This window comes from Rhinopithecus roxellana, chromosome 11 (genome assembly GCF_007565055.1).
Source record: "Rhinopithecus roxellana isolate Shanxi Qingling chromosome 11, ASM756505v1, whole genome shotgun sequence".
NCBI classification, from domain to species: domain Eukaryota; kingdom Metazoa; phylum Chordata; class Mammalia; order Primates; family Cercopithecidae; genus Rhinopithecus; species Rhinopithecus roxellana.
Window position 1 is genome coordinate 2,991,029 of NC_044559.1, and position 21,865 is coordinate 3,012,893.

General features: G+C 46.6%; 1 protein-coding gene across 6 annotated transcripts in view; it reads left to right on the top strand.

Annotated features, from left to right (window-relative positions):
* Nucleotides 1-1,863: 1,863 nt before the first annotated feature.
* VSTM4 (V-set and transmembrane domain containing 4) overlaps nucleotides 1,864-21,865 on the top strand; it is a 138,791-nt gene continuing 118,789 nt past the window's right edge. For 4 of the 6 annotated variants that reach the window (XM_030940070.1, XM_030940069.1, XM_030940066.1 and 1 more), the window contains exons 1-2: nucleotides 1,864-1,968; nucleotides 9,444-9,845. In XM_030940070.1, the coding sequence (XP_030795930.1) occupies nucleotides 1,914-1,968; nucleotides 9,444-9,845 (457 nt within the window). In that variant the 5' untranslated portion in view covers nucleotides 1,864-1,913. Of the gene's footprint in view, nucleotides 1,969-3,455; nucleotides 3,653-9,443; nucleotides 9,846-13,505; nucleotides 15,181-21,865 lie in introns of those variants that run through there. The other 2 variants (XM_030940072.1, XM_030940067.1) reach the window with 2 other exon arrangements.

Consider the following 21,865-nt stretch of genomic DNA (forward strand, 5'->3'; position numbering starts at 1 on the left):
GGGTCCTTAGGGGCACAAGCACATGGTGAGCACTCTGTCCACATTTGTTGATGTAAATGCTGGTAACAGCATAAACGCATATGGGAGCAAGCAACTAACTTTTGGCAAACACAGGGTGTTCTCTGGTCTGAGCACAGAGGGTGATGTGGGCCCCTGTCAGAGGGTTTTGCAGAAGGAGTCAGGTGTGTGGGCATGTGGTGCTACTTTCAGCTTCAAATGCTTCTCTCCCTGTGACCAGGTCTGACCAGAAGGTCCCACAGAAAAATGAGCTGGGTACAGGGACAAAGGGGATGTGCTGAGCTGTAGAAAAGACAGAGTAAGGAGATTCATGAAAAATGTCGGGTCTACAGCCCACAGCCTGGGTACCAGGAGCCAGAGCCCATGTGTGCACGTGTGTGTGTACCTTTGTGTGTGTGTGTGTGTGTGTGTGTGTTACCTGCTGCTCTGCACTGGGCCATGCTGACACCTAGACTGGGCCGAGCACAAGAATCCTGTGAAGAGACTCACAAACGACTCCCGACTCCTGATGATTTATGTACCGTCTGCTGCTGGACTTGCTGCAGCCCCTCCAAGCACACCCTCAAGGACTACTGAGCCGGGGTGCCATCAGTCTTGGGAAAAGAGAGTGAGAATTTCCTAAAGCAATGTTTGGCAAACTTGACTATTATTTTGAAAGGCCAAGAAACATTCCTATGGAGCCTGCCTTGACTTCAGTTATTGATGTGGAAATAAAGCAGCACAAACACAAACAGCTAAGCTTATAGTTACTTTACAAGTGTAAAACAAAAACCAAATGTGTAAATTAAACACAATTACAAACAGCAATAAAACTCAAACTAAAAACATTAGTTTAATGTGACTATGGGTGTTTGTGAAACCAATTTGCCTCTTCTGTGAATATGGAACTGAATGCCATTCAGATTCTCCTGTGGGGTGATGGGCTCTCACGCCAAGTGCTGGGAAGTGAGTCAGAGCCTCACAGCAGTCGCATGTTGATAGAGCTTGATACCTTTACCTCCACGGACGTCAAACTGCCACCTGTGTCAGACTAGCTCATCCTAGACTTCGGTTACAATTCATTGCTTCTGTAACACTTTTAGTCTAGACTTGCTCCAAGCTGGGAATCTTTGTGTCTCTGTAGAGGACTTACAGAGGTCTTATTCCCTTGTTTCTAAGTTATTAAGAATGCAGAATGGGAATTTCCTGAAGCCTAAGTCTTCTGCTTGGATTCACAAAACATCAGAACTGTATTTGCTGTAACATCTTTGACATGGGGAGGAAGCACTTTATAATTAATAGTACCTTACAACAGATGAAATAATGTAATATGTATGATATTGATCAATAATTATATGATGCTTATGAGCAGCATACATATAAAAACATTGAGATATCATAAAAGTCATAAACAAGCTTTTAGTTTTAGGTTTTACTTTGAAAAAAATGAAAACTTACAGATGTTGCAAGAATAGTACAATGAATTCCATATGCTCTTTATCTAGATCTACCGACTCTTCCCATTTGCCTCTTTCTCCCTATGTCTCTCTCTTTCCATATATATATATATTATACAATACATATTATAGATAAACTTATTGTTACTTTTGCTGAACCATTTAAGAGTAATTTACATTCTATTAATACCAGAGTCACCAGCGATCACCTTGCAGAACCTCAGTTTTCTCATCTGGGAAATGGGGCTGGTGAAAGGAGACGCCACAGATACTGGAGCTAACCGATAGCGCGGCTGCTCCCGCGACCGGTGCGGGCCTCGGGACCCAGCAGCCCCGGCCCGGCGTGGCAGGCGGCCCAAGGGGCGGGCCGGGGGCGGGCGCGGGCGCCGGGCGGGCTGGCGGCGGCCGGGCCAGGCGGCGGCGCTCTCCCGCGTCACAGCGCCGGGCGGCGGCGGGGAGATGCGGCTGCTGGCACTGGCGGCGGCCGCGCTGCTGGCGCGGGCTCCGGCCCCGGGTAAGCGCAGCGGGGCCAAGCGGGCGCGGGGAGGATGGGGGCCGTGTGGCCGCGCCGGGGAGGCCGGGGCTCCAGGCCTGGTGGGGAGGCCCCTCCGGGCGCAGGCGGGGGGCTGCGCTGTCACTGTAGCCGGCTTGCTCCGGTGGGCTCGCCGCGGTCTGGCGGGCGCGGCGGCACCTCCCCAAGGTTCAGAGGACGCCTCCCGAGAGCGCGGTCCTCGTCCCGACCTCGCCTGGGGCTGGGCACTCTCGCAGCAGCCGCGATCTTCCCAGCGGCAGGCCCCGAGGGGAGATGCAGCAGGAGCGCAGCCGAAGTTGGTCGTTCGCTTTCCTTTTTTCCACAGCAGTCAGGACACACAACTCTTGGCAGGTTCCTCGGAGCACCAACTTCCCTTTCACTCTCTTTGGAGAGTTACTCCGAAGACAAGTCAGGAGCGGCTGGATCTGCCTTGGCCAGGAGTTGGGGAACGGGGACTTGCTCATGGGCCTTTTGAAGTGACCAGGCCTGATGAGAGGGGCATCCACGGCTGGATGCAGCGACGCCTCTCCCACCAGCACCTTTCTTTGAGGACAACTTCTTGGTCCACATTAGTGGCTTTCATTCGGGTTTTACTGCTGCCACTTGTAAGTGGCTTAAGAATTTTCCCTCTTTTTTCCCCAGAGCCCTGTCCGGCTGCCTCAGGACAGTAGGGGCCCTACTGGCTGGAATAATAGTAATAATACAGGTATCCATGGTCACTTTTCCTGGGTGCCTATCTGGGCCTATCTCATTTAATCACAACAACACTTCCAAGTAATCATGACTACAACACGTTTATATATCCAAGTATTAAACAAAACAAAACAAAACAAAAACAATGAACTTGGTTAATCTCACCAGTAACCTCTGAAAAAGATGCTATTATTATCCCCATTTTATAGATGAGGAAACTGAGGCTCAGGCCCATGAACGGACTTGCCTTAAGTCACTAGGCTTGTAAGTGGTGGAGCTAGGATTTGAACCAAGGAAGCCTGGCTCTGGGCTCTGTTGATAACCACTAAACTGTGCTGCCATTGTTTTGAAAATTAGGAAACTGATTCTCAGAAGTAAGTTTCCAAAAGTGATCTGGCTACCAAGTGGTAGAGCTGGCATTTGAGCCAGCATTAATCCATAGATCCCAGTATGAGGAGGAGGCACTTGGATAACAGTGGGAAGAAATCCATGCACTCTCCCCCAGCTATGAGTGCAGCCAGGCTCCCAGTGAACCTGAAATCCTTGCTGCGGGAAATGTACTTTTTCCTGGTTGTCACTGTCTTGGCTGGAAAAATGAGAAGTTTGCCTTGGATCGTGGGCAGGGCCAGTTCTCGTGGTCTCTGTGGAGTAGCCAGCAGCCAGTGGTCCTTCCTCTCCCAGGCTCCATGACCACCTTCCTAATTGCAGGAGCTGTCAGAGTGGGTGTCCCAGAGCTTGGCTTCTGCTGGGGATCAAGGGCATTCTCGCATTTCCAGGAGCGCTCGGGAGCCTTGAGAGCTGGAATTCAGGATCCTTTAGAGTCCGCCCTGGCTGTGCCCAGGGTCAGCCCTGAGGAATGATAAGAGCTCCTGCTTGTGGGACACTCACTGTGTGCCACCCACTCTTCTAAGTGCTTCATTCATGACTCCTCACCACGATCCTGCTGGGAGGGGCTGGCAGACCCGTTTTATGCGTAAGTACAGCTTCTTAACTGCTGCACTTTTCTAACTCTCTATTTTGGGACTGAGCAGGACCCTAGTGGTCACCTGGTCCCATGTCTCATTTTACAGGAAAGTAAACTGACAGACAATACATTTACTATAGCAAATCTGTAGGCTTGAGTGCTGGCTGAGCTGTCTTTGAGGCAAGATGGCCTAGGTTCGAATTCCAGCTCTGCCACTTACCATGTGAGCTTGAACAAGGGCTTAGCCTCTCTGTATGTCAGTCCTCTTGTCTATAAAATGGGAATAAACAGAGTATCAGGATAAATTGAGAAAATGCATATAAAGGGCACAGAGTTTGTACCCGGCAGGTATTAGCCTCTATCATTGGGCAAGGTGATATTTTTATCCTAGATGGAGCTATTTTCAGGTAAAAGGCTAATGTGAGTGAGTAAGTCTTCATGGGCTAGGTCTGGTATCATCTCTGCTTAGTGCTCAGTAAATACTGGCTCCTGGTGCCAAGGACTGTTAAGTAATACAATTGTATTTCTTTCAGAGATTTAGCTGTATGAATTCAGACTACCCTTTTAATAAGAAAGCTCACTGTTGCTGATCAGTACTGACAGTTTGCATTCCTTATAAACTTAGAGGCTCTGGTCTCCCTGAAGTGAGTGGGTGCAGTTTCTTCAGGCAGAGAGGAAGTGGGAGGCACAGAGCCACCAGCACATCCCTCACCTGCTCAGAACCGAGGGACTGTGCCCACCTCTGCATCCCAGATGAGGCTGGTGCCTTGTTGTGTTAGCTGTCCTTGCTCCCCTGCACCTGGAAGTGGCCATCTCCCACTTCACAATGAGCAGGTTGTCCTATTCAGCTACAAGGGTGTCCTAGGCTGTTTTCAGAGTTGTGTTAGTCCTTTTCATGACATTATTCAAATATAAACAAGGGAGTTAGACACCTTAACTTTTATCCACAGGAATTTGAGATTCATCTACAAACATAACCAGCTACATCGTTTGTGGAATCCAGTGTCAAATGAAAATGTGGGGCTCCTTGTTAAAATGTATTAAAATTTCAAGATAGTAACAGCAGAGATTAAACCATGCTGGGGGAGTGAGGCCTTCCAAGCATGGGGTACTGTGTGCCTGCAGGTCATGGGCCCACGAAGCCCACTGTACTCGCAGGACAGTGTGCATGTCACTTTCTGTTGCTCCCACCTCCCCAGTCTCAAGGCATGCAAACTCTATCTGTATTTTAAAGGTGCTTTTGCATTGGCGCCTATGCTTACTGTGAAAGGCATTATTTTCCCGTTTTTCAGATGAGGAAACTGAAACTCCAGGAGGCTCACACCTAACAGAATCAGGTTTCCAGCCTGGCTCTGTCAGATGCCAGCCTCTGGTTCTCTACCCAGCCCTTGGCTCTCTACCCAGCCCCACCAAGCCGCTGCTTCTGTGTCTCATCGTTTCAGCTACCTGAGAAGGCCTGGGACCATGAACATCCCAGTGCTCAGCGCATGTGGTGCCCAGGACTACTAAGTCCCAGAGCATGTGCTTGTTGGAGACATGGGATTCGCTGCAGCAGGAGTCCTGTCCCTCTGTTTGTATCAGTCTCTTCCCTATCAGTTTTGTTATATTCCTCCTTCAAAAAGTGGCCTTGGGGAACCTGATTGGGGTAGGGAATACCTTCTGAGGACCATGTGTTGGCAAGGGTGTCTGTCAGGCCACAGTCGGGTACAGTTCACCAGGATGAACTGACCTTTCCATTTCCAGCCTGTACGGGGTCCCTCCTGCCTTACGACCTTTGCAGAGGTGGGGGTCCCTCCTTGGAAGATCGCTCCTTGTCGCTGCCTTGAACTTTATTTTATTAGTTCCAACTGAGTCTTCAGCTCAAGCTCACATCCCCAGAGTCCCTTCCCCTGACTCTGAAGTCTAGATCAGGATCTTGCCATGATTTTCTTAAACCCTGCACTTTTCTCTGTGGCACGTGACACTATAGTTATATTCTCCTATATCTTTTCCCCAATGAGTGACTGCCTTACCCACTGGACTGTCCACTGCACAAGGTCAGGAATGTTGTCTTCTTCTTTACAACATGCCTGCTGCATGAGGCTTAAGCTGGAGGAAGCAGGAACTGTGAGTGGAGAGGTACAATGGGGAGGGGGATGATGGGTCTACCTCCCACTTCAATTCTCCACAACACAGGGTCACAAAACAAGAAGTTAATTTCTTCTTTGGGCCAGAGTGACTTTGGCAATCTTTCCTAGGCCAGGAGAGGGAGGATCTGCCCTGCCTGGCTGCTCCTTCATCTACCTGGTGGAGGAGGGGGCGAGTGACACCATCGGGTCCTGCCACTCTGACATGCCAGGCATGCATGGACTGTCATTGAGACTGAGATCCAGAGGGAAGAGCCTGGGCTCCTGGGGGCCCTGCACCCTTTCTCCTGCCTCTGGACACTGGTGCACCTACTTCCCCTTGTCCTGCCCTCTGATTGCCATTGGTGTTCCCTCTGCTGAGCCCTATGGTCCTGATGACTGTAGGGGGAGATAATGGACTACCTCTCTCTTAGTATTGAAATGAACACCCAACTGGCTCACATTTGCCAGCCCCTGGGTGCCCTAACTGCATTCACTCTTCTCCCTCCTGCCTTGCCCCATCTCACAGTTGCCTGGATACCTTTGCTGGGGTTAAGGCAGCTACCTCCAGGGCTGGGGAGGAGAAGAATGTTACTTAAGGCACCCAGCTTTGCTGAGAAGGCTTGTCACAGGCACAGAGACCCCACAACCTGAACAGCTTGTGTCCTCCAGCAAAGCTTTCAGACTTGGCGGGGGCCTGTGGCCATCAGAGTTCTAACCACACCACCCACCTCCTGGCACTGAAGGTGGCAGGTAGAGTGCTGGAATGAAGCTTGCTGTGAACAGAGCTGGATTAGTGTGCTTAGACTGCCATAACAAAGTACCATAGGCTGGGGTACTTATACAACAGAAATGTCACAGTTTGGAGTCTGGAAATCTGATCAAGGTGCTGGCAGGGTTGGTTTCTCCTGAGGCCTCTCTCCTTGGCTTGCGGATGTCACCTTCTCCCTGTGTCTTCACATGGTCTTCCCTCTGTGTGTCTGTGTTCTCATCTCCTCTTCTTATAAAGACCATTGATACTAGATTAGGGCCCAGCTTAATGACTTTATTTTAATTTAATTACTCCTTTAAAGACCCTATCTGCAAATACAGTGCCATTCTTAAGTCCTGGGGCTAAAGCTTCAACATATGAATTTTGGGAGGACACAATTCACCCATAACAAAGGTCTTTGCACTTTGGTGGAAGAAACAGATGCTTGTGCCATTTGTAAGAGAATATGGGGCAAAATGAAGGCAGGGAGGTGCACCGATAGAAAAAGAGCGTTCATCCTGGGAGGCTAGAGCATAGTCCTTTCCCTTTCTTGGGAGCCGCTGACCCTGTCCTGAGCCGCAGAAGTGGAAGGTTTACTAGCTTGCCTCCAGGATGGAATCTGGTCTCCCATGGGGACTGGAGCACTTGGCACATCCTTCTGGTTTCAGTCACTATAAATAATCTCTCTTCCATGTAGCGTTAATAGGAGGATCCTGGGGCGTGGAGTCCCGGCTGCACTCTCATCCCACACATCTTGTTTCAATTTCCTGCCTTCCTCAGCTCTCCTGGCCTCCACTGGGAAGCTCTTGAGGGCGGGGTGGGGCTGGACTTCAGTTCTGGAAGCCAGCTGCTACATTGTTGCTGGTCTCTTTGCCTGCCCAACCCCTGGCAGCTGTTGGAGCTGGGTCAGCCAGTGTCCCCCAGCTGCTGCATTCCTCACCAGGGAGCTCCTGCCGTGGAAGCTGTGTGGACTTCACACAGGGTTTCAGCAGTGAGGAAGAAATGTCTTCTGACTAATTTAACATGGCCCATGGGCCAGCTGCCTGCCAGGTGGGCAAGATGCAGGGGGACTGGTGGGGCCAATTCCTCTTCATTTGCCTTGCAGGAGGGGCTTCTGATGACAGCATGATTGCTACCAGAGTGGGTCCCTCCTTTGGCTACACATTAATCTGCGGCCCTCAGTATCTCCCAGGCTGGCTTTGTCCTGCATAGAAGACCTCATACCCATCCAGCGGAGAGTCCAACTGAGCCTTAACCCTTTTTTTTCTGAGCTCACTTTCATATATATCAAAGACTTGGGTGTTTTAATCCCTGGGGACCTGTGACTGGAACCTTGCATGACAAAAGGGACTTTATGGGTGTGATGAAGTCAAGGCTCAAGGAATTACCCTTGAATATACTGTGGGCTAGTGCTTGGCTTCTGAGAGATGAGAAAGAAAATTAAGGAAGAATGATCCTCAAATCATCTGTCTTGAGGTGTTCAGTTATTAAATCAATAGTGGAAACTATATAGGAGGACGATCTGTTGCCTGGATTTTTATGATGAAGAATAGTTTATATCTACCATCCCTCCCCCAGCCCACCACAGGGCCGCCTGCTTGCTGTCCCACAGCCTCCTTGTCAAATGTTCAGATCTTGCTTGATTTGTTTCTCCTCTTTCCTTCTTGCTTCCCCGCAGCACTGCCCAGGGGTCAAAGCTTTTGGTGACTGTGACATCTGGGGCCCAAGCCCTCTTCTGTTACCAGATGGTGGCATTTGGGGACTGAAAGCTGTGCTTTGGGATGACGGTGGGATCACCTGCTTGTGTGGAAGGGTGGAGGCGAATGGCTTCCTGGAGTGATACATGGGGCAGTACAGGGGTGGGGACATGGAGCTTGGTGAGAAGACAGCCATGACTGGGCAGAAAGAGGTTCCAGGCATCCTGTGCAAAGCATCTTTTCTTAGGCCCTGCCTGCCAGAGTGCTGTGCTGTGAGCACCGGGCAGCCTGGTCACACTGGGTAGTCCAGGGTGCACCATGAATCATGGCTCCTGGGAGAAGATTTCAGCACTCAGCCTTTCTGAGGTCTGCTAGTCTGGATGGTGGAGTGGGCACTGGGGTGGCTCCATCACCAGTCAGCTCAGGGGCAGAACAGCAGCTGGGAGTGGACAGCCCTCGGGCTGGTTTTAACTGAGGAACCAAAGGACAGGAGGTTGTGGATGGGGCCTGGAATTCCAAAGTGTCTTTTGGAGTGTTGGGAGAATCTCTCATCCCTCCTCTTCCTGGGGTTCAATCATTCTTTATTCTTGCTCTTCAACTCTGAGAAGATGGATCCTTCAAATCGGAAATCAAGCAACCCCTGTTGTCCCAGCTCATACCCGACCTTACTACTCATCTGCCCTGGGTACAGCTGGAATAGCAGAGGCGGGGAAAAGAGCCCAGCTTCCTGGTGGACAGGCCACCAGAGAGGGGGCCCTACCCTGCCCTGCTCCAGGGCGGCTCCCTACCCACAGCACGGCTGACATCAGGCCAGGGACAAAACTGATAAAAGCAGGCCTTGGGGAGGAGCAGGGGTCAGGTGGTGAGGTGTGGGAAGTGGTGGGGGGTCAGATGTGGGCTAGACATTTTTAAGAAATTCCAAAAATCTAAATCTTTTACGTGAAATTTGAATTTTAAATGTCAGCAACTAATTACAAAATTTTGAAAAATACTTCTGGGTCAGGAAGTCATTGTTTAGCATCCCACATTGACAGAGTGGTCCCATAGATGAGACAGTAGGGGCCCACAAAGGCTCACCCCCAGAATAGCCCCTCTTCTAGAGAGGTGAGGGGTCGCCTGCTTCTCTGGCTAGGCAGAGCACCAGGATGCCCAGTGTGTGGAGGCATTTCCCAGCTCCTCGACTGTGGACTGCCCACAGGGGGACTTGGGGCCCTCCTCATCCTCTCTTTTCCCCTTTTTCTCTGCAGAGGTCTGTGCGGCCCTCAATGTCACTGTGTCTCCGGGGCCCGTGGTTGACTACCTGGAGGGACAGAATGCCACTCTCCTCTGCCACGTCTCCCAGAAGAGGCGGAAGGACAGCTTGCTGGCCGTGCGCTGGTTCTTTGCACACTCCTCCAACTCCCAGGAGGCCTTGATGGTGAAGATGACCAAGCTCCGGATGGTGCAGTACTATGGGAATTTCAGCCGCAGCGCCAAACGGCAGAGGCTGCGCCTGCTGGAGGAGCAGCGGGGGACGCTCTACAGGCTCTCCGTCTTGACACTGCAACCCTCTGATCAAGGGCATTACGTCTGCAAAGTCCAGGAAATCAGCAGGCACAGGAACAAGTGGACAGCCTGGTCCAACGGCTCCTCAGCCACAGAAATGAGAGGTGAGGGTCTTGGTCTCCCTGGGTAGAGGCGATGGCAGGGCAGGCCAGTGAGCCCCCCTTTGCAGCCACCACCCAGGGGCTCCCGGGTTGGCTGTGTTGCACTAGAACATATCTTGTGGGCCTCTGTTGGCCACAGACATGAATCATGCTGTGGGATGAGGGTAGATCTTTACCTGGACACTGGCTAATGCACTGTGTAGACACAGAAGTGAGAACAGAAAGGACCAAGTGCCTGCCCCAACATGGCCCAGCCCCCACTCTGGGCAAAGCCTCTTACGTATCTGAAGTTGGACTGCTGTGTGCTGTCAAAGGTAAACAAAGCTGGACCTTGGTCAAAGGGGTCAGGACGGATTTTATTCAGCAGTAGCTATTGCAGTAGAGAAGAGAGCCTGGCCTGAACTGGACTCAACTCTGATTTGTGCAGACGTGACTACTTGTTTTAAAAGGAGAACGAGTGAGTGGGGGGTAAGTGGGGACTCAGTAGAGTCAACGAGGTGTGAAAATTGCAAAAAGCGGTAGGGAGAGTTTTGGCTCATATGAAGCCATCTGGGTTTGCTAATGTGCTTATCGAAGTTTGGCTTCTACCTTCTCACAGAGATGGGGAGATGGGGGTTTTGTTTTCAGGTATTGGCTGGAACAAGCAGTAAATGCTTTCAGCAGCCTTGAGTTTTCTCAGGCAGGCACTTTCAGGAGGTCATTGTAGGCATAGGCATGTGGTCTTGAGCCATTAGAAACTATGTTAGTGTTTATTGGAGTCTTTAGGCCAAGATTGAGGCTTAGTCGAGAAGGGGCACCGAGGAGCCTGGCTGGAATTTGGCTAAGGAGAGCATCTTTGCCAGTGCTCAGCCTCCCACCCAGGTCTGTGTAGGCTTGATGGCTTTGGCTGAGGGGTGCCAGGCACCCATGGAGGAGGCATGCGTTGGGAGGTCTTGCTGTGAGTTGTCAGGCCTGGGAGCAGGGCAGGCTGGTTGCCCAGTGGAACTGATCCAAGCTTAGGCAACAGTGATCCAAGAAATTCATGAGGAAGTGGGCAGAGGACCAGGGGTAGCCCTCCCTTCCTGAAGGCAGATAGGAGGGATGGGCAGCATTTCTGCAACGTCTCAGCTACCAAGTGCCATATTTTGGGGTTGTCATTTTTTTTATCACCAGCGTTTCTATTCAGGAAGACACCTCTCACAGTTTTAGTAAGACTTTCTATTGTGCACTAAATTATGCCTTTGATTGATTTGAAATTGAATTTAGTTTGGCACAAGATCAAGAGGATCACAAAGTATAGCTGATAGTCTCAAATACGAAAAAGCGTCTAATTTTGTTGTACACATATAACAAAATATTCAAGGTCTTAAGTCATGTTGTTTTGATAAGCCTTTTTAAAGGACAAAACTTAGTTGTGAAAAGTATTTTTAATGTCCTATATGAATAAGGGACATAGAGTAAAATAATTTATATACAGAGTCTTTACAGTAGTTCAATTTTACTTGTCTTTGGAGTTTGCTTGTTGTAATGTTTATAGGTACAGAATTATGTATTAAATAGAATGTGCAATTTTTTTCCTTAAGCAAATTAATTCAAGAAAACCAGTGACTATTGGCTTATTATTTTCACATAGAAAACAAGACATCAGATCATCAAGGGCTGGGCCAAGAACCCACTACAAATACCACTTGGCTCTGAAACACAAGATCTTATATATATATATAAGATATATATATGATATATATGATATATACGATATATATGATATGATATATATACATACATATGATATATATATGGTGTGTGTGTGTGTGAATTGTGTTGTTTTTGGTCTTTGTGTCACAATGTATTCTGGAGTCATAGATGAAATCTCTTGGCAGTGATGACATTCTGCCACATAAAACATATAAAAAGTTTGCTACCTTCAAGTAAGCAGAGTTATCTAGCTAGTTGGTTAATGTGAATCTCATTTCAGTGAGTGAAGCTGGGTTCAGTCTAGAACATTTGTTTGTTCCAAAAGCATGAGGCAGTTTTTAAGACTTCACTGGAAATAAGAATCTCTTTTCCTCCTTCTTCTCTTGCTCCCCACTTTCCTGCCCTGGTCCTCCGGTTTCTCTTTTTTCCCCTCCTCAGCTCCCTTCCCTTCACTTCCCACTTCTTTTCTTCTTCCTCTTTCCTCTCTCTCTGTCTGTCACTCTTTCTCTCTCTGTCTCTCCCTCTCTGTCTCTCTCTCTCTTTCTCTCTTTGTCTCTCTCTCCCTCTGTGTCTCTTTGTCTTTCTCTGTCTCTTGTTTCTGTCTGTCTTTCTATCTCTCTCCCTCTCTGTGTCTCTCTCTCTTTGTCTGTCTCTCCCTCTCTGTCTCTGTCTCTCTCTTTCTCCTTCTGTCTCTCTCTTTGTCTTTCGGTCTCTCTCTGTCTTTTCATCTCTCTCTGTCTCTCTCTCCCTCTGTGTCTCTCTGTCTCTCTGTGTCTCAGTCTCTCCCTCTCTCTCTGTCTCCCTCTATCTCTCTGTGTCTGTCTCTCTCCCTCTGTATCTCTCTGTCTCTGTCTCTCTGTGTCTCTGTCTCCCTCTGTGTCTCTCTGCCTCTCTCCCTCTGTGTCTTTCTGTCACTGTTTCTCTGTCTTTCCTTCTCCTCTCTGTGTCTCTCTCTCTTTGTATCTCTGTCTCTCTCTCTCTGTCTCTTTCTCTCTCTCTGTGTGTCTCTGTCCCTCTCTCTCTCTCTCTCTCTCTCGCTATATCTCTCTAGCTCTCTGTGTCTCTCCACTTCTCTCGCCTACTCCCCTCTGACCTCTCACCCAGAAGTGGTTCTACCCTCTCAACAGAGCTCAGCCTCCCTTGCCATGTCTGCTCTGTCTCAACCCCTGGGCAGGGCCATGATTTGCTGATGGAAAGATTCAAAACCTTAGGAAGCAATGACCTTATCTTCTAGAACATTCTATTTAGGCTTCCAGGGGACTGTTCCAAGGCAATTAAGGAAAGGCAACCCCAAGCAATGGCCTGAAACCAGGCAGGCTGTTTGGTTTGGAGCGTGTCCGCCCCAGGCCGGGGCCGTTCAGAGCCTTGGCTGCCTGTTCTTCCTGGGCAGGGCCAGGAGAGGCCCACGGCTCTAGCCTCCCAGAGCACTTTTCCTGGGGCCCTGGGCCTTGCTCCTCTGCAAGGGCCTTATTTTCCTAAATCTCCACCTCATGTTCATTGTTGTTGTTGTTGTTGTTGTTGTTGTTGTTGTTGTTGTTGTTGTTTTTGAGACAGAGTCTCCTTGCTCTGTCACCCAGGCTGGAGTGCAGTGGTGTGATCTTGGTTCACTGCAACCTTTGCCTCCTGGATTCAAGCAATTCTCCTGTCTCAGCCTCCCAAGTAGATGGAATTATAGGCATGCACCACCGCACCCAGCTCATTTTTGTATTTTTAGTACAGGTGGGGTTTCTCCATGTTGGCCAGGCTGGTCTTGAACTTGTGACCTCAGGTGATCCACCCACCTCGGCCTCCCAAAGTGCTGAGATTACAGGTGTGAGCCACTTTAAATGGAAAACAAAAATACAGAACAACAAGGATGAGAGGTTCTGTGGTCCGTACCTTTGGGTTAGAATATCAAACAGGAACTCTCGGGGGGTTTGAGTGCCCCTGACCCCAGGCCCGGGGTCTCTCCTGTCTAATCTGCTCATGTCACCTCCCCCCTTTCAACAGGAGTCTCTAGGCATCCAGTGGAGAGGGGAGCTTTTCTTGGGATTTCCTTTCTAATACTACCCCACTCTTTGCCCTTCACCACAGACTTAATCGTGGTTTCCTTCCTGCAGAGTTCTTGATGTGAGATAAAATTGCTTGTCTTTCACTGGAAACTCCCAGAAAGAAAGGCTGGTGCCTGGTCTCTCCTCATTTCTGTCATGAACACCTCACCCAGCACATGGAGGGTGACTTGTGATGATATATTTAAAGAATGACTCCCAGTGCAGAGAAGAGCCATAGGAGTGTTGGCTCTTATTATCTGTCCTGATTTCCATATGTTGGTTGTTTTCTATTGCAAAAGTAATATAGTGTAATATAGTTCAATTATAGAAAACATAGAAAAATACTGAAAGGGTTTAAACAAGAAAATAAAAATGCCTTACCATATCTCTACTCAACTTAACATTTCAGTGCAAATCTTTCCTGTCATTTTATGCAAACAAAAATTTAAAACCTAATTTCAGTCTTACTGTAAAGAATGACTAGCTTTTCTGATATTACTAAACAGTGTGCACATTTTCCCTTGTTAAATATGCTTCCAAAACATAATGTTAATGATGGAATAATGTTCCATCATGCAGATGGACCACAATTTAGCTTCCTACTTATTGTTACTGGACATTTAAAACTGCTGTAAATCTTTGTCAATAAATCTCCATGAATATCCCTGACCTTAGCATAAAGTCCTGGAAATAAGATTGCTGGGTCCAAAGATCTACCCAATTTAAAGATGGACACAATTTCGAGAAGTGAATTGACCTCGAAGATAGTTTATAAATTTATATTCCCACCAGCATTGAAAATGCCTTTTCCCCATGGATTGGTCTAGATAAGAGTGTTGGTTAATTTTATGTGTTGGCTTGACTAGGCTGAACGATGCCCAGATAGCAGATAAAACATTATTTCTGGGTGTGTTGGTTCTATTTCTCTGGGATCTCAGACTAATACAATCATATATACTTTTTGAGGATGATGATGATAACAATGAATGCCTGCAACAGTGCCTGGCACACAATTGATCCTCAATAATACTTGATGAATGCATAAAATGTTCTTTGTCAAGTGTCATTAGCATGTGTTGCTGTGGATGACTTTGAAGTAGGCATGACTTGGTGGATGTAGTCACCCTCTCTGGGATGCCTCACTTCTCTTTCCCTTGACTTATTCCAATCATACATTTTTTTTGGGGTCCCACATCCATCTTTCCTCTTCCGTCAATGCTGTCTTTGGGCATGCCAGCCCATGGAGTGCTCTCCCACTGGCAGCATCTTGTAGCTTCTGTTTTTAGCACTGTAGACACAACATTATGTGGTCATGCCACCGTTTTTCAGGCTGCTGTGGCACAAGGATGATGTCAAAAATATTATACATAAAAGAGTTGGCCAGGCACGGTGGCTCATGCCTGTAATCCCAGCACTTTGGGAGGCTGAGGTGGGTGGGTCACTAAGTCAACAGTTCAAGACCAGCCTGGCCGGCCAACATGGTGAAACCCCATCTCTACAAAAATACAAAAATTAGCCAGGTGCAGTGGAATGTGCCTCTAATCCCCGCTACTGGGGAGGCTGAGAAGAAAGAATCGCTTAAACCCAGGAGGCGGAGGTTGCAGTGAGCTGAGATCGTGCCATTGCACTCCAGCCTGGGTGACAGAGCGAGACTCCATCTCACAAAAAAAAAAAAAAAAAAAAAAAAGAGTCAAACAACGCAAAAACTAAAATGTGCAAATATCTTTCTCCCACCCACAACCTAATATCCCCAGTTCCACTCCCATCCCCAGAGATAATCATTGTCAATAATTTGGTTTAAATCTTTCAAATCTCTCTCCTATTGACATTCATACACACACACACACAAACACACATGCAAACACACATGTATTTTAACAATAGTGCATGTATTGCTTTTTAAGTTGTTGATGATATTACATGTATTCTTTTGTAACTGGTATTGTATAGTGAGACAATACCAAACTGCACCCAATCATTCCTGCAGTGATAGACACTTAGGAATCTTCCAGTGTTTCACCAACATAAACAGTGCTTCAGTGAAATCCTTGTACATCTTTCCAAGTATATCTGTTAGTTAGATTCCTGGAAAGGGAATTGCTGGGCCTAAGGCTAAGCATATTTAAAATTTTTGTAGACGATGCCAAAATGCTATTGCTGAAAAGACTTTACAAATTTATACTCTGACCATCATTGTATGATAATGTCTATTTCCCTGAAGCCTCTTTAACAATCAATATTATTAATCTTTTCCATTATTTATCACAATAATGGGAAAAACATTTCATTGTTGTTTTAATTTAGATTATTATATTCAATACAATACAGTGCAATTTAATTTCTGTTTTTGTATCCAATTATTAGCGAGGTTGAGCATCTCTTCACATGGTTATTCATAGTTCGTTTATTTATTCTGTGAATTGCCTTGCCATAACCTTAATAATTGGGTTGCTGTCTTTTTTATATATGTGTACATGTGTGTGTGTAGATCTGATCATTAATTTTTCAGCTATAACATATGGTGCAAAATTTTCTTCCTGTTTGTTACTTTTCTTTCCACTTTGTTTACGTTTTCTTTTACCATGTAGATATTTCACATTTCTGGGTATTTATGTAGTCAAATTTGATACTTTTTCCTTTGTGGCATTGTTCTCTAGTGGGATTTTTTATTGAAGTGTAATCTACATTTCAATACATTGTACATGGTACCTTGGTTCTGTATCGAATCTTGGAAAGGATTCCCTGCCCCAAGCTTATAAAAGTGTTTTCCATATTTTTCTTTAATATTTTTAGATGATTAAAAGAAAGGTTTACTCCTTTATCTCTTTGGAATCTGTTTTTTTATATAAGGTATATAGTAGCTAATTTATTTTTTCTTTACAAAAGGCTAAAATGTTATCCCTATACTGTCTGTTGAAGAAGTATTTTTCTAGCTTGAAATGTCACATTTTTCATAAGCTAAATCCCTATATTTAAATGAAAACTTTGTACACTTTACCAATATAGCACTATTCTAATTATTATAGAATAGGGCAAATATCCTTGTTATTTTTTAAATTGTCTTAGCTATTCTTATATATTTAGTTTTTCTTTAAGATGATCTTGAAGATCAGCTTACCCAGTTTTGTAAAAATTTTGTTGGGGTTTGATTGGGATTTCATTGGCTTCTGAAGTTACTTTGTTATGGGCATATTCATCTTAGACATCTTTATGATTTTAAATGTTCCTATCCAGGAACTTGTTGTATTCCTTCCTGTAGTCAGGTTTTCTTTTTTTTTTTTTTTTTAAGTCTTTCAATACAATTTTTTTTCACATGACTCTTGAACATTTTTATTATGTTTACTTCTAGGTATTGTATAATTGCAATTAGGATATACCGTCTCCTGCTATGCGGACACATATATGTGAACCTTTTAAATTGGTATTGCTGGTATATAGAAAGTTTGACTTTTGTTGAGTTATATTTGGCAACATAATGAGTTAACTTATTATTTCAGATATGGTGTTTCTTAGTTGCATTTCAATAGTATCTGTGAATTAGTATCTCATTATTTTTCTAACCATATTGCATTGGCCAGTACTACCTGTACCCTTTTTGTATGACACTACTGTGAGTTTTAACCTACCATTTGGGTTTTTATCTTGACCACATCTTTCCATCTAGCCCATATAGCTACTCTTAGAGACTGTCAGTTACCTTATTAAAAGCCAGCTTTGAGGCAACCATGGCTTTTTCATGATCCTTACTGGTCAACCTATCACAAAAACAATTGGGATTGCCCTAATAATATCTCTTAGGCTCCTTTCCCTTTCCCTTCTTTTCCTTTTCCTTTTCTTTCCTTCCTTTTTCTTTTTCTTTTTGATGGAGTCTGGCTCTGTCTCCCAGACTGGAGTGCAGTGGCATGATCTTGGCTCACTGCAACCTCCTCCTCCTGGGTTCAAGCGATTCTCCTGTCTCAGCCTCCCAAGTAGCTGTGATTACAGGCACCAGCCATCACACCCAGCTAATTTTTGTATTTTTAGTAGACATGGGGTTTCGCCACGTTGGCCAGGCTGATCTCGAACTCCTGACCCCAGATGATCCACCTGCCTTGGCCTCCCGAAGTGTTGGGATTACAGGCATGAGCCACCGCGCCTGGCCTTCTTTTTTAATTTCTTAAAACCCTCATTTAAAAATCCATTCCAGAAACCTGTCAGAGACAGATGAAAAGTCCACTAACCTATAGCTTTTAGAACTTATTTGTCTCTCTCTCTCTCTCTTTTTTTTTTTTTTAAGCAAAACACTTGCATGCCTCTAGCCATGTGACTCCTTTTCTATTTTCCAGGTTTCTTGCTTTTCCTTAACTGGAGTTTTTTTTCTAACCTGTGAATGGTCATCACTTAAGAAAGGTGAGGGGGTTCTTCTCTGAGGAGGGAAGGGATGGGAATGTGGTGAGGGAGCCCACTGGCTGCAGAAGGTCATTACTGGGAACACTCTCCTGTGGGGATGTTGAATAGAGTAAACCTGTGGATATTGCTGCGGTGCTACAGCCATACGGTCATGAACACTGATTAAAATCTCTCAGTTTGGGGGTTGAAATTGTTTATCCATATTACAGTGGAGTCAAGTCTGTGATCACAACACCAGTCCATATCACTTGGACTGTGAGTTACTTCTTTGAGTGGGAAAGAAAGGGGTGTAGGCGCAGGAGTGCTGGGGGATTGCTTACAACCTGGAGCCTGTGGCATTCATGCTACACCCCTAAGATGGTTGCCCCTGATGAAGTCAGCCCGTGAGTCGCGTGCTTGCAAAATGCTTTATGAATATCATGCAAAATAAAAAATCAGAAGGAAAGAAACCAAGATCAATCCAAATAAGCAGTCCACCCTAATATCTGCAGTGGTCTCTGCTTTACTTTGCTGTATGTTTCATTTTACCCAAAATCTGGGTATGTCCTCGAGTATTCATGTATGGTGATAAAAAAAAAAGTACAAATTGTTTGAAAAAATATACACGAATAAATGAACTCCTGGAGGGCCTTCTGAAAGTGTTTGGCTAAGACGTACACACTGTATTAATTTTGAGCAGGGCATAAGCTGCTTTTATGTTTTGTTGTGCAAATTGTTAAAATATGGTAGAGAATTGGGGATTTTGAAGCGTTGGGAAGTATTAAATTGGGGTTTATCTGCAAACCAGGTATGTGGAAGATCTGAGGATGGTGCTCCCGGGTGCACCAAGGGTTGTTGGTGTCGTCATGGGGCACAAAATGACACAACAGAAATGACGAATGAAAGGGACAGAATCTCTGGAGAACAGTGGAGCCATGCCTGGCTTTTTCACAGAATCTCATGCCAGATGAACTTGTTGATGTCGTTTTTATTACCCAACGGTAAAAGGAAAGGCAAAGAAAAAGATGCAGTTTCTCCAATTGCCTGTGCCATGTGACGATTTCACTGGGTGAGAAATCCAGCTTAGAGAGAAAATGGATTCAATAGTCCTAAGTGACACATGGCATCGGAAACCCCTGAAAAGGTTTCTAGTGGAAATCATGAGGGTCAATGTTAGGTTTGATTTCCTTTGATTGTTTTATCAATGACATTGAAAAAGAAGCCCACATCACCCTAATGAACTTTATAGAAAATGCAAAATTGGGAAATGTTCTTAACGTCAGCAAGAAATAACACATAATAAAAATGATTCCAGAGCGGTAAGAAATATAGGCAGGAAATAACAAAATGAAATTCAATTTGAAAAATGGCACAGCAATACATGTGGGGAAAACAAATCTCAAGCATTGCTGGATAGGCACAGGGTGGGGGGCAGGGTGGGGGTGGGGCTGCAGGGAGGCTCTCTCTGTGAAAGGATTCGGAGTGGTAACAGCAGCAAATCAGCCGTGCATTTGCAACGTGAGACCATCTCAACAGCTGGTGTTGTTTCCATCCACGTACAAATCGACCTGGAGCCCCTGAGAAGGAGGCAATTGTGTCGTAGGCACAACACTGGTGAGACCCTACACAGTCAGCTTTGGGAAGCTCATTTCCAGACAGATAGATTTAAGCTAGAGAGGAGAAGCAAATGTGATGAGGAAGTGAGCAACCCCCTTCAGAGACAGGATCCATTCTATGGAGGAAGCTTTGCTCGGCTTAGTGAAGAAATATCATCAGAAAATAGTATTGATGATGTCCAGCAGCGCTAGGTGGATTCATTTATCCCTTCACTCAGTGTGCGTGTTATCAAACACCTACTGCGTGCCAGGCTGTTGGAATAATGGAGACCCAGAAACACATGGGTGGATCTGTCTATAGGGGTGGCAGACACACAAACACATGGGGTTTTGCAGTGTGAGTGCAGGGGACAGGATGCACACAGGGCACTGTGGGAACACACTGGAGGGTCCCTGAAGAGCTGAGGGAGAGGGCAATGTTGGAGATGACCTTGGTGATTTATGTGGGGGTGACAAGGACATCCAGGGGGACAGGCACTGCAGCTCATGCCAGGGCTTTGGGGACTCTGCATTAGGCCTGGAAGCTTACAAAGCATTCCAAGCCTCGTGAATGTTGGCTCCCTGGTGCATGAATCTGGGGGGAATCAGATTAGAGGAGAAGGAGGAAGTGGGGTCTTTTGTGGTTGCATGAGCTTGAAATGATGGAGGACTAACTCTGGCAGTAGGAATGGGGAGACATTGACAGGTCAGATGTGAAGTCTTTACTGACTGACTGGATGTGAATGATGGAGCGAGCTTTGGGATGACACCGAGGGGTCTGACTCAGTAAATATGTGTAGCAGCTTTCACTCATTCATCACGAGCAGGCCAGATGCAGGTGTAGCTTCACTGCAGGTGAGATGTGATGAAGTGGAGTGCATAATAATGCCCTGCCCAGCCCCAAGGCTGGTGAGGAAGAACAAGGCCTGAGGGCTGTGTGCCCAGCACTGTGGGGGCATGCGAGGCTGAAGGAGGTGGCACAAGGAAAATGGGATGAGAATTGAGGGAGCATGAGCAGGGAGTTGGGGTGATTTCAACAGGAAGGTGCACTGCTCAGCCATGTCTCCCTCTCTCCAAGGTGTGGCATATTTACATTGAGAGTGTCCAGGCCATACTGAATTGGAACTTGTTTCATCCCTGGCAGGCATCATAGCCTAGTGTTGGGATTCCCAAATGCTCTTGTTTCTCTATGCCCTTAGGCCGGAGAACAAAACAAAAACAAGAACCCAGGCAAACAAACAAAGACCAGTTAACAGTTTTGCTGAAGTAGTTGAGTCACAATTTTAGGTAAGTATTGAGATGCAGACAGCTTGTTCTTGTCCTCTTTAGGGTAAACTCCAAGGACACTTTTGAAATGAGGTCATGATTTCATATTTTAGGGGGCCAAAATGTCTCATATAAGTGAAAAATAATATATAGCTAGTTATGGTAAATATCTTTTCAAATAACGATACTTCCTGAAGAAAAGCACTTTGCTTTGCCCTGTGTTGCACAGGCTGTGTCCGCCCATGTCTGCCCTGCACGCTCAGTGCTGCCGGGCCATGTGCTGAGTCTCAGGCCTGCCCTTGATAGCTTCAGCTGCTGTCTTGCTGTTTCTGGCAGGTCTAGGCAGGTCTGATTGCCCCTCTACGCACCCTTGACCCTTTGTCCCCAAGTCTAAGACGTTGCGGTTTGTATTCTGTCCTTTTTTTTTTTTTAACCTTCCTTTACTCCCCAAGCTTTGGGAGTCTCTCGACCTTTGTGCCTCCTCCATTGTGCTTGACATCCCATCACCTCTAGACGTTTCTCCCTTGGGGACAGATCTGGCTTGGTGCCTCTGGAAGCACAGATTCTGTAGACTTGCTTAGCAGGAGGAGGCCCCCTGTGGGCATGGGGGAGGGTGAACCCTTAAGCTTGCTTCCTTCTTCAGGTGTGCCTGGAGAGATTCCAAGATGAACCATAAGTGTCCAAGGGGCTCCTGGTGAAAGATGGGCCCCAACTGTAGCCCCGAGTGCCACGTGTCCTAAGGTTCCTGTGGAAAGCGTTGAGACAGGTTTGCAGGGCCATAGCCTGAGTACACTTCATGGGCCTTCACCCCAGGGACTGTGTGCTGCTGTTGTTCACAGGAGTGATGTAGACATTAGTTTGAGGCTCCTGCTCTTAGGGAGGCCACAGCTTTGATCCCCAAGACCTCATAAAACACGATCTTTAGCCAGGCGCTGTGGCTCATGCCTGTAATCCCAGCACTTTGGGAGGCTGAGACAGGTGGATCACGAGGTCAGGAGTTCAAGACCAGCCTGGCTAACATGGTGAAACCCTGTCTCTACTAAAAATATAAATATTAGCCGGGCATGGTGGCAGGTGCCTGTAATCCCAG